Raw genomic sequence first — 18548 nt, 5'->3', positions numbered from 1 at the left:
AAAAAAAAAAAAAAAGAAGAATTAGAAAGATTAGATAGCAGGCTCAATAACAGGTTAAGTACATTACTTCTCTTTTAGTTAGCAAGCACACAGAAATTATGATCATGTAGACAAACATGTAGGTTAAACTAGCCCTAAAAATTATTTATGAGCTATCTGACTTAAAATCAATCATAGTTAACATGACAGCTAACTTTCACAGCTTAAATTCTGAAAGTTTAAAAACAAAACTATATGTAATTGGAAAAAAAAACTCACAGCAATCACTCTTTTTAACTTTGATGAAAGTTCTACTTCCAAATACTCCCCATACTATCAGAAATTTTGATCCTCTCCCAACTTTAACTGGACATAATTAGCTGAGATATACCTAACCTGATCAGATCCAAGAAGCATCACAGCAATGAACTCTGCTTTCTGGACTCTTTATTTCTAAAAATTTAATTGGTTTGATGAAGAGTTATGGTGTTCAGGGGTAAAGAACCTGTGGCCTGGAGGCTACATGTGGCCCTCTAGGTCCTTAAGTGCAGCCCTCTGACTGAATCCAGACAGAATCTGTGATGTTTGGAATCAGTCAAAGGACCACATTGAAGACCTAGAGAACCACATGTGGCCTCGAGACCACAAGTTTCCCCACCCCTGGTAGACAATACCATTTCAGCTATTAAAATACAGAAAGAGATTTGTTTTGCACTTTCTTCTTGAAGGGAGGGAAAACAAATCATCTGGAGTATTAATGGAATGTGTGATTCATGTTATGTTATGATGGCAAGCACAACAAATTATTTAAAATAGATGGAAGTAAATAATTATATGTGAAAGAAAACAACACACAAGCATTTCTTACACAAAACAACTGAAGAAAATGCCAATTCTTTGAGGCCTTTATCACTCTTGAGTCAGTAGGTAATATTTAAACAATTATGATTTCTTAGTAGTTTGTAATCTGTAGCAAAAACATGCTTATGAAGTTTAGTAGCTTGTGAAGTATGGGAAAACTTCACTTTGGGAAATCATTAAATTTATGCCGAGACCAAGAACCTAATAAGCACTTCTGCCCAGCTGTCACCACTGATGAAGTTTTCATTTCTTTTTTCTCCCATTTCACAATACTGGACTATATATATTTTTTTTAACTCAATAATGCAATGAGTTTTTCAAAGTTTTTTTTTTTGAGGAGGGGTAAAACTGGAAGGGATTGAAGCACAAAGTTGTACAAACTTCATTCAATTTTCTATAGTATAAAAACAAATATAATAGAGTGTATCCTTCTCACCACCCCTTTTAAGATACACACCAGAACTTAATACTCAATGCTTTGAAGTCACATCCTCCAATGAACTGTAGGTCACTAACCTTCCTTGGAAATTTTGTTAGGGACGTTCAAATTCTGCACATCTTCCAAATCAGTAGGAAACTCTCTCTTTAAACTAGTGCTAGACACACTGGAAAGGGTTGTTTTAAAAGTCTTTTTTTTATCTTCAAAATGTTGATCGAGTACAAGATGTGAAACTGAAGAATCGGAGTTTTGATAGACATCAGACTCCTGGGACAGAGTTTTATTGAATTGGAACAAAGAATCCTGGGAATAAAAGATATAAACAATTTAAAGGGGGAATATCAGGAAAAAAAGCTTAGTGATCTTTAAAGAAACAAGAGCCTACAATCTTCTTCTGTAACCTGCTTCAACTGCTATTAGACCTTAAAATGCCAGATTTTCATGGTGAGGATTTCTTCAGAGAACCAACTGAGCTCCATTCACCTACACAAAAAAAATCTTCTCAAATGTCAAAGAAGTCCTTCTGATTTCTCTTCTCCAGGCAAAATAACACAATTCAACTTTTTTCTTTTAAATGTCATTTCTTCTAACCCTTTCTTGAGTTATTTATGAGGTATAGCACAAAGGGTTCAGAACTTAAAGTTATAAGATTCTTGAATTAAGATTCCCCTCTGACACTTAAAAATGTGGTTACCATGGGGAGGTTACTTAAACTTTCCAAACCTCAGTTTCCTCTTCTATAAAATAGGAGTAATAACACTTGCAGTAGCCATCTCACAGAGTTCTTTTGAGAACATTCTGATGTGTACAAAACCTTAAAATATCATAAAAATGTGCACTATAATTATTTTCATCACTCTCCTTGACACCTTCCAAATTACCTAACTTTCACAACCCAGGTGTCACAAAATGCAGTACCTTAACTGGTACTACAATAAGACACAAGCTAAAGCTAAGCAGACTTCAAGGATTATTTGTAGATTTTTCATGTTGTACTTAATATCTTAATTATTTTGCTAAATATTTTTGGAACACTACAGCAGTATTAAATCAAGACTATCAAAAAATGTAAGGACTTCCTACCTTAGAACATCCTGCACTAGAATCATCTCGTAGTTCAGACTGAGTATTTATGTTACTTGTAAATTTAGGTTTCAATCTGGTGTAAGGTGTTCGACTTCGGAAGGAAGATGTTAAATTTTCATGTACATTTTCCAAAGCTGGGAAAAACACTTCACACATTACCTAAATAATTACAAAGAAAAGAAAATATTGGGGCCACCACATTTTCAGAGACAACATACCTCAGGAAGCTTATAGATTTTGAAGTCTAAAGGATGTTTTGTTTAAATAACTCCAAAAAGAACTGTCATACATTGTCCAGATGAAAAAAAAAACAACACAAAACAAAACAAATAAAAATCTAAGGTTAAAAATATCTTTCCCAAAATAGGGTTGATCTTCTCACAGGGAATATTTACAATTAAATTCTAATCTCCTCAACTTTAAGTACTTACAATAGGTGGTCGTCAGACTGCCTATGATGTTTAAGCATCTGCTACTGGATTCATATGACAAAAGTTTCTTAATATATTCTAATGGATAAGAAACAATTATTTCTCTCTGAAGTACCAAGCCGTTATGGGAAAAAATTCTAACAAAAAGTTGACCTACATTATGCTTATAAGTGAAAATCTGAATAACTGCTAAGAAAAATTCAGGTAAATTCATTTAAACTGCATTAATATACTGCAACACTAAGACACTTTGAGGTATCTGTCATTTCCTTGGTGTGTTTTCTTCACTAATGCAGACTACCACCCCATCCCACCTCCTCATTCTACGCATTATCAACATTTTATCTTGTTCATGTTTTCCCATAAATACTCCATAAAAGATCTACCCAATGTGTTAAAGGTTCTTCCTTCTCTTGTTCTTTTGGTATACTGGGACTGTTTATTTATTGTTTCTCATTCTCACTACTGGCCACATCCTCATAAATAAATATTCTCAATAATATATTTATGCCCTTTATGCTCAAATCTTATTTCTACTAACATAATACTGATGATGGCTATGAAGGCTACGCCAGTGAAACATGAGCTCTGGCAGTCTATACCAAACTGGAGAGGCTTTGAGAAAGCTCCAACAATAGACTATTGTCTTTGGTCCTAGAACCAGCCTAGTTAAATGCAAAAAGACACAGCACCAGAAAGGTTGGCCATTGAATGATTCTTTTTCTTTTTTAAGAACATGATACAATGAAAAATGTATTGAGAATTGAGTTTTTGTCCCCAGCTATAAAAACTGTAGTTACTTCAGTTACTCACTCAAGGGGAAAATGATCTAGACACCCAAGCCTATTGCATCACATTAAGTCTCTATTTCCCCTATGACATTATCATTATTTTATACAGAATTGGGTTATGTGTATCTACTATCATAAAGCACTACTAGCCATAGAGGGGGGAAAGGATATCCAACTCAGATACTAGAATAGTAAAATTCTTAAATTCATAGAATGTAGAGAAAGTGCTTCTTAATAGCTAATTTTATGAAAAATGTAGAACTTATAAATGCATCCCAATGGCAAAGAACTGGAAATTGAGGGGATGCTCATCAACTGGGGAATGGCTGAACAAGTTGTGGTATATGATTGTGATGGAATACTACTGTACTAAAAGAAATGATAAGCAGGATTGGTTTGGGAAAAACCTGGGAAGACTTTTTGAGCTGATGAAAAGTGAAGTGAGCAGAACCAAGAGAACACTGTACACAGTAACAACAATAATGTAACAATGATCAAATTCTGAAAAGACTTAGCTACTCTGATCAATACAGTAATCCAAAATAATTCCAAAGGACCTATGATGAAAAAGGTTATCAGTCTCCAGAGAAAGAATCGATGAACTCAGTGCAGATTGAAGCATCCCTTTTTCACTTTTTTCTTCTTGCTTTTTGTTTGACAACATGGCTAATTTTTGAATGACTTCATACGTATAATTAATATATTGCTTGCCTTTTCAATGGATGAGGGATAGACAGTAAGGAGGGGAGAATTTGTAACTCAAAATTTTAAAAAATCAATGTGAAAAAATTCAATTGGGAAATACTTAACAAAATAAATAAAACAATAAAACTTTTTCAAAAAAAAAAAAGAAAAAATGCAGCCTAATTTGAAGGAAAAAAAAAACCACATTCAAATAATCACTCTACCTTTTGGGCTTCTTTCTTTACTTTTCCTCGTCCAGGATTTAAGGCAACACAATAGAGAAACTCCTTCAATGCCTCCTCAGTTCTTCCCAATCCAGAAAGAGCCTGAGCTTTCACATAATGTCCCTATATGTAGCAAATAAAAAGATAAATACTTAAAATGCAATATGCATGTAATTCATCCTACTTTAAGAACAATAAGCTTGAAGAATAATCATTGAAACTAATTTGTTAAGCAAATTTTAAAACAAATGAACCATGTGTGAATGACTTCTACTATATTCCTTTGACAAAGTCAATGCCAAATTACTAAAGTCTAAATTTCTCCAAACTACCTACTTACTAGATTACAAAGGAACTTCTGGTATTTTATAGCTGGAAGGGACAAACTATGTATAGGAGGCTTGATTGTTCTAGGGCTAACCTGATAGCTCAGCTTTTGCTAAGAGGAATCCACAGATATTTTATACATTTTTAAATTAATTTACATGTTTTACCAGTGTCTGCTTGAAAAGAAGCAGGACTTCTTTTCATTTATCATAAATTTACCTCATTTGAGTTTCAAATTGTTGTATTTTTCACCAAACAAATTAAGCTTAATTCCTTACAGAGAATATGTCATCTTTTTTTCCTCAGTGGAATATTCTGGTTTAAGTGATTAGTAATGTGTTATATGTTCATATAGATTTTCCAACATGAAAATTAAAATAATCCTAAAATTCTTTTTTCCCCCCACACTCCTCACATTGTCTCAATTAAAGAGATTTTCATATAAAAAATGACTGCCATATTTGCAATCACATATCTACTGTGCTCTGGGCATATAAGCTATTAATAAGAGGCTACACACGTTAGCAATGTTTCCCCAGTTTCATCCCTATATTTTTTAAAGTCTCTGCTACATATCATACATGTCATTTTCTCTAGTGATTTATTTTGTCAATTTAGCTTAGAACAAGTAGATTTTAACTCATTTGCTTATTCTAATTTTAAATCAAAGGTAACCATTTGCATTAAAAATACACACAACACCCAGAAGATAAATTGGAGATAATCACTGAAGAAATACACTAGCACCAGAAGGACTAGAAAAAGCCTTTTGAAAAAGATGGAATTTTAACTGAGACTAGATAGAAGCCAGGAAAGTCATGAAGCAAAGATGAAGAGGAAGAGAATTCCAGCATTGGAGACACAGTGAAAATGTACCAAGTCAGGAGGTGGAGTGTTGTGTGTAAAGAACAGCAAGGAGGGCAGTGTCACTAGATTATGGCAGTTGTGGAAGGGAAGTGAAAAGTAAGAAGAATGGAAAAGTAAGAGGGTCAAGTTATAAGAGATTCACCTCTGCCTCTTGGCTTCCCTCAAGTCTCAACTAAAATCCCACCTTCTGTAGGAAGCTTTTCCAAACCCCTCTTAATTCTAATACCTTCCTTCTTTTAATTATTTCATATTTACCTTGTATAGCTTATTTGCATATATTATTATACTTGTTTTCTTCCCCATTAAATTGAGAGCTCCTTGAGGACAGGAACCATCTTGGCCTTTTTTTTATACCCCCAGCACATAGCACAGTGCCTGGCATTTAATAAATGTTTACTGACTGACTCTGAAAGCTAAAAGAGGATTTTCTATTTCATTCTGGAAGTGGTAGAGGGCTGCTGGAGATTATTGAGGGGGTGGAGGGTAACATGGTCAGATATATGCTTTATGAAGATCATTTTGGCAGCTGAGTGGAAGACGGAGTGAAATGGAGACAAACTTGTGGCAGAGAGACCAAGCAGCAGGCTATCATAGTAGTCTAGGCATAAGATGATAAGGTGCAAAGTAAGGAGAGAAGGGAATGTATAGGAGGAAAATTACAAATGTAAAACTGACAGGATTTGACAATAGACTGGAAATAAGGGATGAGAGAAGTTAAGGATGACAGTGAGGTTATCAGCCTAGGGGACTAAGAGGATGGCGATACTCCCTCCACAGCAATAGGGAAGTCATGAAGAATCCATAGTGTTCTGTTGGGCTTCAACTTTTTGGAACAAGATACCCTACCATCACATATTCCTTGGTGGTTCCCCCTGCTCCTATTCTAGCTTCTTTTTGTGAGCTGTCCACCCCCATTAGATTGTAAGCTACTTGAGGGCAAGGATTGTCTTCGTCTTATCTGTATTCCCAGTGTTTAGCACTGGCAGATAAGAGGTGCATAACAAATGTTCACTAAACTGAACTGAAAAGATAATGAATTAAGTTTTGGACATATTGAGTTTAAGATGATTATAGAACATCAAGTAAGAAATGTCTGATAGGCAGTTGGAGATGTAACACTGGAGGTCAGGAGAGGAGTTACAGCTGAATATGTGTCTATCTGTATAAAAATGATCATTGAATATGAGGAAACTTGAGATCACCAAGCAAAAATAACAGAGAGGGCAAAAAGAAGAGAAAAGGGCACAGGACATAACCATGTGGGACACTCATGTTTAATGGACTTGACTGAGATAAAGATCCAGCACAGGAGACTGAAAAGAAATGGTCAGACAGGCAGGAAGAGAACCAGGAAAGAGCAATGTCATGAAAACTTAAGAGAGAAGAGAATATCAAGGAAAAGAAGGTGATCAATGGTGTTAAGTGCTGCTACTAGGTCGGAAAGATAAGGATGAATAAATGGCTGATGATAGATTTAGTAGTTAAGACTTCATCACAGTTAACTGGAGAGAGTAATTTCACTTGAATTATGAGGTCAGAAATCAGACTGTAGAGAGTTAAGAAAAGGGTAAAAGAAAAGGAAGGGGAGGCATTGATTGTAGGTAGCTTTGTGAAGAAGTTTAGCTATGGAAGAGTAGCAAGATATAGGACGATATCTAGTAGGGATGGATGGATCAAGTGAGTATTTTAATGGATGGGAAAGACACGAATATGTTTGCATGCAGTAGGGAAGCAGTCAGACAGGGAGAGACTGGAGATTAATAAGAGTGGGGACGATAGTGGAAACAATCTACTGAAGAAGATAAGCTAGAATGGGATCACTTGTTAAAGCAAGGGATTTTGCTTGGCAGAGAAATGGGCCACCACTTCACGTGATACAAGAGTGAAGGAGGAAATAGGGGGAAAAGGTATCTGAATAATGTGAGATGGAGAAGAGGGAATTCTCAGTGAATGGCTTCATGTGACATTTAAAAGAGTAGTGGATTGTGAATGAAGAGATTTGAGTTCTAATGGTTCCAAAAATCAACTACCTGGGTATCTTCCTTATCCTCTCTGGGCCTCAGTTTTTGGTATTTTTTTTTTGTTTGTTTTTTAACTATAAAATGAAGGAGATGAACTAAACTATTTTTAAGAAATTCCATGGCTGAATGGGGAATGGCTGAATAAGCTGTGGTATAAGAGTGTGCTAGAACACTATTGTTCTATAAGAAAAGATAAGCAGGATGGTTCCAGAAAAACCTAGGAAGATTTATGTGAACTGATACAAAGTGAAGTGAGTGGAACCAGACAACTGTACACAGTAACATCAATATTTTAAGGAAGATCAACTGTGAAAGACTTAGTTACTCTGATCAATACAATGATTCAAGAAAATTAAAAAGGACTCGTGAAGAAAATTGCTATCCACCTCCAAAGAGAGAACTGATGAAGTCTAGGTGCAGGCTGGAGTATAATTTTTGTTTTTACTTTCTTTATTCTTCTTGCTGTTACTTTGTAACATGGCTAATACAGAAATATACTTTGTATCATTTCACATGTATAACTTATATCATATTGCTTTCCTTTTCAATGGGCTGAAGGGAAGGAGAGAATTAAGAACTCAAAATTTGTTTTAAATGAACGTTAAAAATAATAAATTTTTAAGAAAAAGAAATTTCATTAATTGATAATTCAGGAAGGGCAGTAGTTTCTTTTTTCTTAGAATTTAACTTTTTTTTTCCTTTCAGGATAGTTTGCAATTGCCATATCTGAGAAAGACCAAAAAGATCGATATTATGTAGATAGTTGCACTGGAGCTGACATATCTTTTTTTTTTTAATTTAGCATTTTATTTTCCTCCCGAATTACTTGTAAAAACATTTTTAAAATTCTTTTTTTTTAAAATTTTGGGTTCCAAATTCTCTCCCTATCTCCCCCCCTTCCACCTTCATTGAGAAGGCAAGCAATTTGACATTGGTTACATATATTTAGTCTTGCAAAACACATTTCCGCATAAGTTATTCTATAAAGAAAACACAGGCCAAAAAAAAAAATGAAAGAAAGAAAAGACAAGAAAAAGAAAAAAATAAAGAAAGTTTCAAGTATCTTTAGTCTTCATTTAGGCTCCATCAGTTCTTTCTCTGGAAATGGATATCACCTTTCATCTTAAGTCCTTCAGAACTGTCTTGATCACTGTACTGTTGAGAATAGCCAAGTTATTCACAATAGATCATCACAAAATATTGCTGTTATGTACAATGTTCTGGTTCTGTTTATTTCACTTTGCATCAGTTCATGTAAGTCTTTCCAGGTTTTTCTGAGAGCATCCTGCTCGTCATTTCTTATGGTACAATAGTATTCCATCACAATCATATACAACAACTTGTTCAGCAATTCCCCAGTCGACAGACATCTCTATTTCCAATTCTTTGCCATCACAAAAAAGAGTTGTTATAAATATTAGTGCACAAATAGGTCATTTTCTCTCTCTTTTTCAAAAACCTTTTTTGAGATACAGACCTAGTAGTGGTATTGGTTGGTAAAAGGGTATGCACATTTTTGTAGTCCTTTGGGTATAGTTCCCAATTGGGGCTGGAATATCTAATAGAATTTAAGCTCCTTAAGGGTAAAATATGTTTATTTTTGTTTTTATATCCTCAACACCTAGTAGGCACTTAACAGAGAATTGCTTTTTTTAATGGAACACATGCAAAAAAGTCCAAAGAGTCTTCAAGAAAAAAAGAAATTGCTAGAGTAACTGTAAATGACGTTTTTCCATGAGATAAAGGTTACTTTTAGAAATAAGACCCAAAACTATGATATTAAACTTGTTTTATTTGGCCACTCAGAACAGAACTAGGACCAATGTACAGTAGTACCAGGAAGACTTTAGTTTCGGTTAAGAAAAACTTTCCGACAATTAAAATTGTTCTAAGTAGAATGGAGTGCTTTGAGAAAAAAGGGCATTCTCCATCATTAGAAGTCATCCTGGAGAGATCATCTGTTGGGATTATAGGAATTAGAGGTAGAAAGAACCTTAGAGTTCTAGTTCAATGCCTTCATTCTACAAACACAGAAACATCTTCAAAGTTCAGATGTGGATGCTCTTAGATGACACCGAAGTCTACTCCAGTTCTAATTCTATGATAGCAGCAGATTCCACAACTTTTCTTTTTCTTGTCTTTTCTTTCTTTCATTTTTTTTTTTTTGGTCTGTGTTTTCTTTATAGAATGACTTACGTGGAAATGTGTTTTGCAAGACTACATATATGTAACCAATGTCAAATTGCTTGCCTTCTCAACGAAGGTGGAAGGAGGAGGTAGGGAGAGAATAAATTATGGCAGATGAATGTAATGGAATACTATCGTATCATAAGAAATGATGAAAGGGACAGTTTCAGAGGAACCTGGAAAGACTTGCATGAACTAATACAGAGCGAATGAGCAGGAGAACAATTTATACTCCACTGTAAAAAGGATCAACTTTGAAATCCTTAAGATATATAATCAACACAATGACCAATTAAGATTTCAGAACACCAAAGATGAAGGAGGTTATCCATCTCCTTACAAAGAGGCATTGAATTCCATATGCAGAACGAGACATAAGTTTTTGGACATGGCCAATGTTACAATTTGTTTCGTCTGACTTTGGATATTTGTTACAAGGGTTTTGTTTTTGTTTTCATTTTTTTTTTTGTCCAGGGGTAAAAGTAAAGGGGATAGGAAGGAGAGAAAATAACTACTTATTAATTTTTCAGAAAATAAAATTAATTTAAAAAACAAAATAAAGGACCTGGACTAACTAGATGATCTTTAAGGTATCTTTCAACTTTTTATGATTCCAAAGGTATATGGTTTCTTATAATACAATCACTTAATGGGCTTCATTCATTTGAAAAGAATTGTTATATCCCAATTTATATGTTTGCCTTATTCCACGTGATTGATAAACACTGATTCCCAAGAACAGAAAATAAAACAGGGAGAAAAATTCTTTAGTTAACAAATGATTAACAAGATCATAGATTTAGATCAGTAAGAAATATCAATCTATTTCAATCTCATTTTATAGGTAAGGAAAGGGAGGCCCAGAAAAGTTATGTGATTTACCTCCTGTGACCATTACAATGATACCCTTTGAGGCATGATTTGAATGTAGAATTTATGACTCCAAAGCTAGGGTTCTTTTTACAACACTGCTTGGTGTTTCTTAGATGACAGGAGGATAATGAATTTTTTAGTTTAAGAATTCAAAATATAGATGGATATTGGGGAGGCTTTAAATGATAAGTTCAGAAAGTTTCTACATATTTCCATCTTTGGCTTCCTGAAATCCATTAAATCTAATTTAAGTTACCATTGTTGGACTATTATTATTTATCAATATTCCTTTTTCTGCCAGTGTGGGAAAAATACTAATCTCCTTACAAGATTTGGGACCAAAGTCAAACACTCTCATTAACACAATTTTCTAGTATTTTAAATTCTTTGTTTTTCTTAATCATTTTTTCCTATATTTAAACCTGTCCGCAATACAAGTGTACTGTTTATAAATGTCACACCTCAAAATTACTTACATTTATACTTCAACTTATAAAACCAATTACACTGCTTAAATGTGGAACTCCTAGTATACTTCTTCACTTGCCACTCCACAAAATGCACTTACTTTGTTTAGAGATTACAGTTGACTAATATTTATTCAGTTATCCATATGTCATTTAGCATCTGTCCAAATTAGTGATATATTAGGTAAAGTTTCTAGGAAGGCCAAGACTATGTCTTTTAACCTGATTAGTAAAAGCACAATAATTCATAAGGATACTTGTGTAATTATGCAGAAACTGCTACTATCCATATGTACTTAATGTCAATTACTTATATCTCTTTTTTAAAAGGTTTCCCAGACAAAAGTACTATTTCTCTTGCAGATAAATTATTACTTTCCATTCAAAACCAAGAAATAATACCTTTGGCCATAGGGGTTTACTTCTGCAAACTACGTCTGCATCATGAAGGGCTTGAGTATACTTCTTCATGACTGTGCATAATTCTGCTCGTTGTACTGTTAACAAACTGTCACCAGGAGCTGGAATAAACAAAGGAAAAAAAAAACTAATTAAAAGTACTGATTCTAATGTAAACTAACTGAAAATCTTCTGCAAATACCTAGAAAATAAACATTAAAATGAAAGCAAAAATAATTCTTCCTACTGTCAATAAATTTTATGTATTTCCTTAGTGAGCATTGGGGCTTTTATATAAACTCTTTCAGATATCCATAAATACTTAAAATGTCAGAAAGCATATGCATGTACACACTCAAAAATATCCAAGACTTCAGTTCAGTAGCCAAAGTGAATTATTACAAATACCTTAGGTAAAATAATTTAAACTATTAATTGATGAACTATGTAGCTTAAAGTCAATAACTACAAAGGACAAAGAAAGTAACTCACAAGAGATTGTCAAAAATTATACCTGAGATATTCATAACATTGATGACTTAATTTGTTTCCCTATATATAATAAACCTGATTTTCTCTTGTGAACGCAGAAAACAAACCATATACTTTCTTCTTATATGCAAAAGGGAAGAAAACTTCCCTTCCTCTACTTACCCTTCAAATGGGTGGGGGTATGGGGGTATTACTAAGAATTGCTCATCTACTACATACTCTCACATTGGCAAGAATGGCAGTAATAGGAAAGCCTTTTTCTGTTTACTGATAGCACTCAAAAAATTGGTTAGGAAAATGAGTACAGGAAAGTGGCAAATCTAGGAAGACTAGGGCATTATGTGAGCTCTCTTTAATAACTCTACTTTTGTCTCACTGTAACATATGTCAACTTTTAAAATTGTAACGAGGGCTATGCTTCTGGGAACATAATCAAGCACAGCACCAAAGAATGAAAACTTGGAAAGGAAAAGACATGTAAAAAGAGAGAAAACAAATTTCCTTAACTTTTTTGATGAAATTCACAATATAATGATAATGGTGTGCATTTTTTTGTAATACAGGTCTACTAATGAGAATGGTATTCTGACTTTTGGGATAACAGGTTGGGCACAAATAGTCCATCTGAACATTTGGGATGGAGGTTTTTGCACATCTCACGTTTCCTTTGTGCTACTACAATTCTGCTTTGCTCACAGAGCAGAATACCTTCTTGGATGCAGGCATGCTATGCTAAGCAGACTTGCACAAGCATCTCCCGTGTCTCACAACTGATGCTAAAGGTTTACACGGATAGGTATTGTCAAATATTGATATCAATCAATAAGCATATGATTTTAATTAAGCAAATTAATCACTTGGAAGGCATTTATCGGGTTTTATTAGAGTCTTTGCTTGATATTTTCTTTTTGGCATGTCATTATGTTACAGATTAATCATTTTACATCGAAAGTTAAGTAGAAGCTCCTTAACTACAAAATTAAATCAATTTTGAAACACAGGAATTTCTTTTGAACTTGTGTCAAGGTCTGAAAACACTGGTAGCACTGTAGTCTGAGCTCAGAAAATACATACACCGCAAATTTGTATGGGAATGGCAATTTGTTTTCTATGTTTTAGCTTTTGACAGCATGGAAAGTGTATAAAAAACTTAACAATACTTACGATTCAAACAACATTAGTTGTCAGGTTAATTTACTTTAAAGACTATAAATTTCACATATAAGCACTGTTTTCTCTTGTAATTTTAGGTTGAATTCATTAAGAAATATTCTCAAGTCTGCAAGCAAAAGCTAATTTCCAAAACTATTCAGCATCTGATGTTTGATAGTAGTGGTTGAGGGAAGTTCTTCTCATTCAGAAGAATTTCAATTTGGCATTAAGCTTTAAAAAATCATAATTAAATAAAAATATAATGAAAAATGATGAATTTTTTTTCTTGTCTTAACATGATGAGTATGCACTGGTAATAAAAAAAAATAAACAAAATAAGTAACAATGATACATATGACACTTGAAAGACTGTAGAGTTAAAACTGCGTCATTGCAATTTGTAGTACACCAAACAGTAGTGGGAAGTAATCAGAGTGACACATGTGGTCTTACACTAATCAACTCTGCCACCGTAGATGAAAGCAGATAGAAACAATGGTAAAGGAACGAACACCGTTCTGTTCTAATAAAATTGTATTTATTGACAATGAAATGTTAATTTAATTTTTTCATGTCGCAAAATACCATTTTTCTATTTATTTTTTTCAGCCATTAAAAAAAGTTTAAAAACCAATCTTCTCTCAAAGTCTATACAAAAACAAGAAGTGGGTCAGATTTTATGCGGGTCATAGTTTGCCAACCTTGGATTTACATGGAGAAAGGGAAGGGTAATCATGCTGAATATTAATGAATTCAATTACATGCAAATCTAAATTACATATACACACATATACACGTGTGTATATGTATATGTTTATAGAATACAGAATGTGCATTCTATATATATTTGGTGAACATATATATGTGTATATGTGTATATACACACATATACATATTATATACACATATATACACACATATTCTCCAAAGTAATAGTTCTTTTTTTAAAATCTGATGAGCCATTTTAGAGAATAGCAGCTTCTATTAAAATTGTGACTACCCCAACAGTAGTGTCATAAGTAAACATGTAAGTAGCCAGTGTAAGATAGGAAAGAGGAATTAAGAGTGTAAGAAGGAAACAAAGAAGCCACTTGCCAAAACTGCCTCATCAATTAAGGCCACATGCAGAGACTAAATTCTCTATTAAGAGAAGCCAGGTAGACCCTAGCAAAGGGCCCTCAGCCTACAAGACGCAGATGAGTACCAGACACCCAATAAAGCCAGAATAACTTTATGTTAATGAGGCAACCCTAAAATGGTCTTGCTAATTTTCAGATGACCTTGATATGTTAATGAGGCAACGCTCAAGGGGTGTGGATTAAGACTTAATTCCCCTTCCTCCCACTAGAATCCTATAAAAATGAAACCCCAAAATCATGCCCCTTGAGCACTACTCCTACTGCTATGGGTCCCTGCTTCCTAAGTGTTCCCAACTCTGATCCTCAGTAACGTAAGTGACTTTATTTGTCCTTCTTCTCCCATCTGCTGTTACCTGTGCTGTCTGCCTCCCTCTCCCACCCCACCCTCTATGCCCTCTGCCTTTGGACTCTCTGCACCTTATTCAGTGTGACTGATGCACTCTGCTTGCTGCCCCCCAGGTTAGGCCCAAATTGTCAACAGTCACACCTACTAGGGGTGGGGCATGGTGGTGGGGTGACACATGGCACTACGAAATGACAGGTAAAAAGCAAGAGTTAACAAATGAATCCTATGCCCCTCCAGGTAGTGACTTCCCTTCATGGTTGGACTTGATAGAACACAGCTGCAGAAAAACATCCAGTAATTCATAGGAGACAGTATCCAGGAACAGGGACAATAATAACACGGCTTTAAATATCAATGTGCTGTTAACAACAGCAACAATAAAGTGCTGCACTCAATATGCCAGCAAATTTGAAAAACTCAACAGTGACCACTGCATTGAAAAAGAATCAATTTGCATCCCAATCCTAAAGAAGGGCAATGCCAAAGAATGTTCAAATAACAATTGCACTCATTTCACATGCCAGCAAAGTTAAACTTAACATTTTGCAATCTAGGCTTCGGTAATATGTGAACTGAGAATTTCCAGGAGAACAGGCTGGTTTTCAAAGAGGCAAAGGAACTAGTAACCAAATTGCCAACATTCACTAGATTATGGAGAAAGCAAGCAAGGGAGTTCCAGAAAAAAACATCTACTTTTGCTTCATTAACTACAATAAGTGTAGATCACAACAAAATGTGGCAAGTTCTCAAAGGGGGGGCATGTGTACTAGATCATTTTACTTGTCTCCTGAGGAACCTGTCTGTGGGTCACGAAATAACAGAACCAAACATGAAGCAACTGATTGGTTTAGGATTGTAAAAGGAGTATGACAAGGCTGTATACTCTCACCTTATTTAATTTATATGAAGAGTACGTCATGTGATATACCTGGCTAGATGAATCAAAAGCCAGAATTAAGGTTACTGAGAGAAATATCAACAACTTCAGATACACAGACAATACTCTGATGGAAGAAAGTGAAGAGAAATTAAGAAACTTCTTGATAAGAATGAAAGCGGAGAGTATAAAAGCCATCTTGAAGCTTAATATAAAACAAAACAAAACAAAACAAAAACTACAATCTTGGCAACTGGTCCCCATTACTTTCTGGCAAATAGAGGAGGAAGAAATGGAAACAGTGTCAGATTTTATATTCTTGAGGTCAATGATCACTGCAGATGGTGACTGTAGCCACGAAATTAAAAGATGCTTGCCTCCTTGAAAGAAAAGCTATGACAAACCTTGAAAAATACTAAAAAGCAGACATCACATTGCCAACAAAAGTCCATATAATCAAAGGTATGGTTTTCCAATAGTAATGTATGTCTGTGAGAGTAAGGCTATAAGGAAAGCTGAGCTTTAAGGAATCGACATTTTAGAATGGTGGTCCTGGAGAAGACTTTTGAGAATTCCTTGGACAAGGAAATCAAATCAGTCAATACTTCAAAAAAATATTTCAGACTATTCATTGGAAGGACAAATAATGAAGCTGAAACTTAATGGCCATATAATGAGAAGATGGGACTTACTGGAAAAAACCCTGATGTTAGGAAAGATTGAAGGCAAAAGGAGAAAAGGATGGCAAAGGATGAGATGGACAGTGCAGGGAACATGAGCTTGGACAGACTTTGGGAGACAGTTGAGGAAAGAAGAGACTGGCATGCTATGGTCCATGGGGTCACAGAGTCAAACACAACTGAACTACTGAACGACAAAAAACGTAGAGAACAAGGATCACAATAAACAAAAAGAGGTTTGAATTTAACGAGGTAGATTTTACTTCTTAGAGATCATTACAAATTAGAGGGATATGATTCATTACTACAACATGGCAGTAGATAAAAGGGGTGGTGAATATCAAAATGATGTGCCATATTCAGAAATCTATGAAATGAGAGAGAAGCATGGGAAAAGAGCCTTTGGGTAGGGACAGAAGCAGGGAGGAAAAGAAGCAATACTGTGGTGGGGCAGGGGCAAAAGGAAGTGCTCTTTTTGAAGAACTGACTAATGAAGAACTGCTCACCTAAGTGGTAATGACAGGAACCTTGAAAGGAAATGACATTTTGGAGAGGCCAAGAACGATAAAAGAACAAGGGGCACAGTCTTAAGACTCTATGAGTAGATTTCAAACAATTCAGAGAAAGGATGGGTTGAAAATTTCATGTCCTAAAGATTCTACAAGGTACATGTACTCAAAAGCTCTCAAGAATGAAACTGTTATGACACACATTTAATTGATTCCAAATGAAGAAGAAAATAGGAGGATTATCTAAATGAATTAATGAATGAAGCATTTATTAAGTGTTAACTATGTGCAAAACATTGTGCTAAGTGCTGGAGATACCAAGAGAAAAAAACAGTCCCTGCTCTCACAGAGCTCATCCTAATGAAGGAGACAACCCAGATGGAAGGTTTCAGCTGCAGGTCAGCAGCAGAGAGCAGATGGTAATGCTTCTTCTTTAATGTCATTTCCACTGATAAAAAATCAGTTTCTGATGTTGAATCATTTGAAAGTGCTAAGAACTCTGCTTCCTGAGTCTTCAGTAGATGTGACTGTAGCACCTACAGGAGCGATTTCGAGGTTACATTTCCACCTGTTTTGTTTTCCAGGATGATGGCTGTGAGCTGGAAGTGCTCCTAAGGCTCTTGGGTTCAGGATCCTGTGTTATCTCTATCAGGATCTATGGCTGCACAGATTACTTACTGACCAATTTAGATTTTAAAAATATGTATAGAAGACAGAAAAAAATGTCAGGTAAAGATAAAGCTAATGTAGGGACTTTTGGTTTTATAACAATGTCAGAAATGCTAAAGCCTTGAATGAGTTGGGGCTTTCTATGAGTATTAGTCATTAGCTATGTTGGGGCCAAGTGGAAGACTAAGAAAGATAAACTGATAATATGTCAGAAAGAAGGCAGAACTACTCAACTCCCACTGTGCAAGGAGAATGACCTTAAGACTCAGAGTTACAATAACAATAACAACAACAATACTTAACAAGGACCTGAAACTTAAGTTTCTTGGTATGAAAGAGTAATGAGATGGTAAAGGAGCATCTTTCAATGAGCACAAGTCATTACATCTAGATAATTTATATCCAATTTACATCTAGATAAATTATATCCAAGAGCATTGAAAGAACTTTCAAATTTCAATTTAATCAAACAAGAAACTGTACTAGATACTGGAGATAAAAAGCCAACTGAAACAGTTGCTGCCAGATTATAGAAGGTTTTTAATGATGAGCCAAGGAATTTGTATTTTAATCTAAAACCAACAGGACATTACTGGAGGCTGTCAAACAAGAGAGTGACCTGGTTAGACCTGTACCTTAAGCAGATTATTTTGACAACTTTATGTGTAGGCAAGAGAGCGGAGAGTATGAAAGTAGAGAGATCAACTAGAGGACTATTATAATAGCACAGGTTAGAGGAGATTTAGAGTTTAGGCTAAGTGAATTCAAGAGTAAAAAGAAATGGACAGATGAAAGAGCTGCTACGGCAATAGAATCAATAGGTCCTGAAAACTAATTGACTACCAATGATAAGAAAAAGAGAAGAACCAAAGATTACTTTGAAGTTCCAACATGGGTGGATGGAGGATACTGCTATCATCAAAATGAAAGAGGGAGATTTGATCCAACCTCCCATAGAGGATCTTGGATGCTGACAGTAATGAGGAACTTACTCTTAGGAGGAGACTATTCTACTTTTGGATAGCTCTCATTATGAAATTTTCTTCCA

The 18548-nt window shown here is 34.9% G+C and overlaps 1 protein-coding gene across 1 annotated transcript in view; it reads right to left on the bottom strand.

The window, feature by feature from the left end:
- The window catches only part of LONRF2 (LON peptidase N-terminal domain and ring finger 2), an 88326-nt gene that overhangs the window by 32512 nt on the left and 37266 nt on the right, over positions 1-18548 (bottom strand). Inside the window, exons 2-5 of the mRNA XM_027842570.1 lie at positions 11640-11758; positions 4496-4618; positions 2363-2524; positions 1357-1582 (exon numbers count right to left, since the gene is read on the bottom strand). Of these exons, the coding sequence (XP_027698371.1) occupies positions 1357-1582; positions 2363-2524; positions 4496-4618; positions 11640-11758 (630 nt within the window). The remainder of the gene's footprint in view (positions 1-1356; positions 1583-2362; positions 2525-4495; positions 4619-11639; positions 11759-18548) is intronic.

The sequence above is a fragment of the Vombatus ursinus genome, unplaced genomic scaffold, assembly GCF_900497805.2.
Source record: "Vombatus ursinus unplaced genomic scaffold, bare-nosed wombat genome assembly UNPS02014877.1, whole genome shotgun sequence".
NCBI classification, from domain to species: Eukaryota; Metazoa; Chordata; class Mammalia; order Diprotodontia; family Vombatidae; genus Vombatus; species Vombatus ursinus.
The sequence above is the reverse complement of the archived record's forward strand: the minus strand, read 5'-3'. Positions and strand labels throughout refer to the sequence as shown.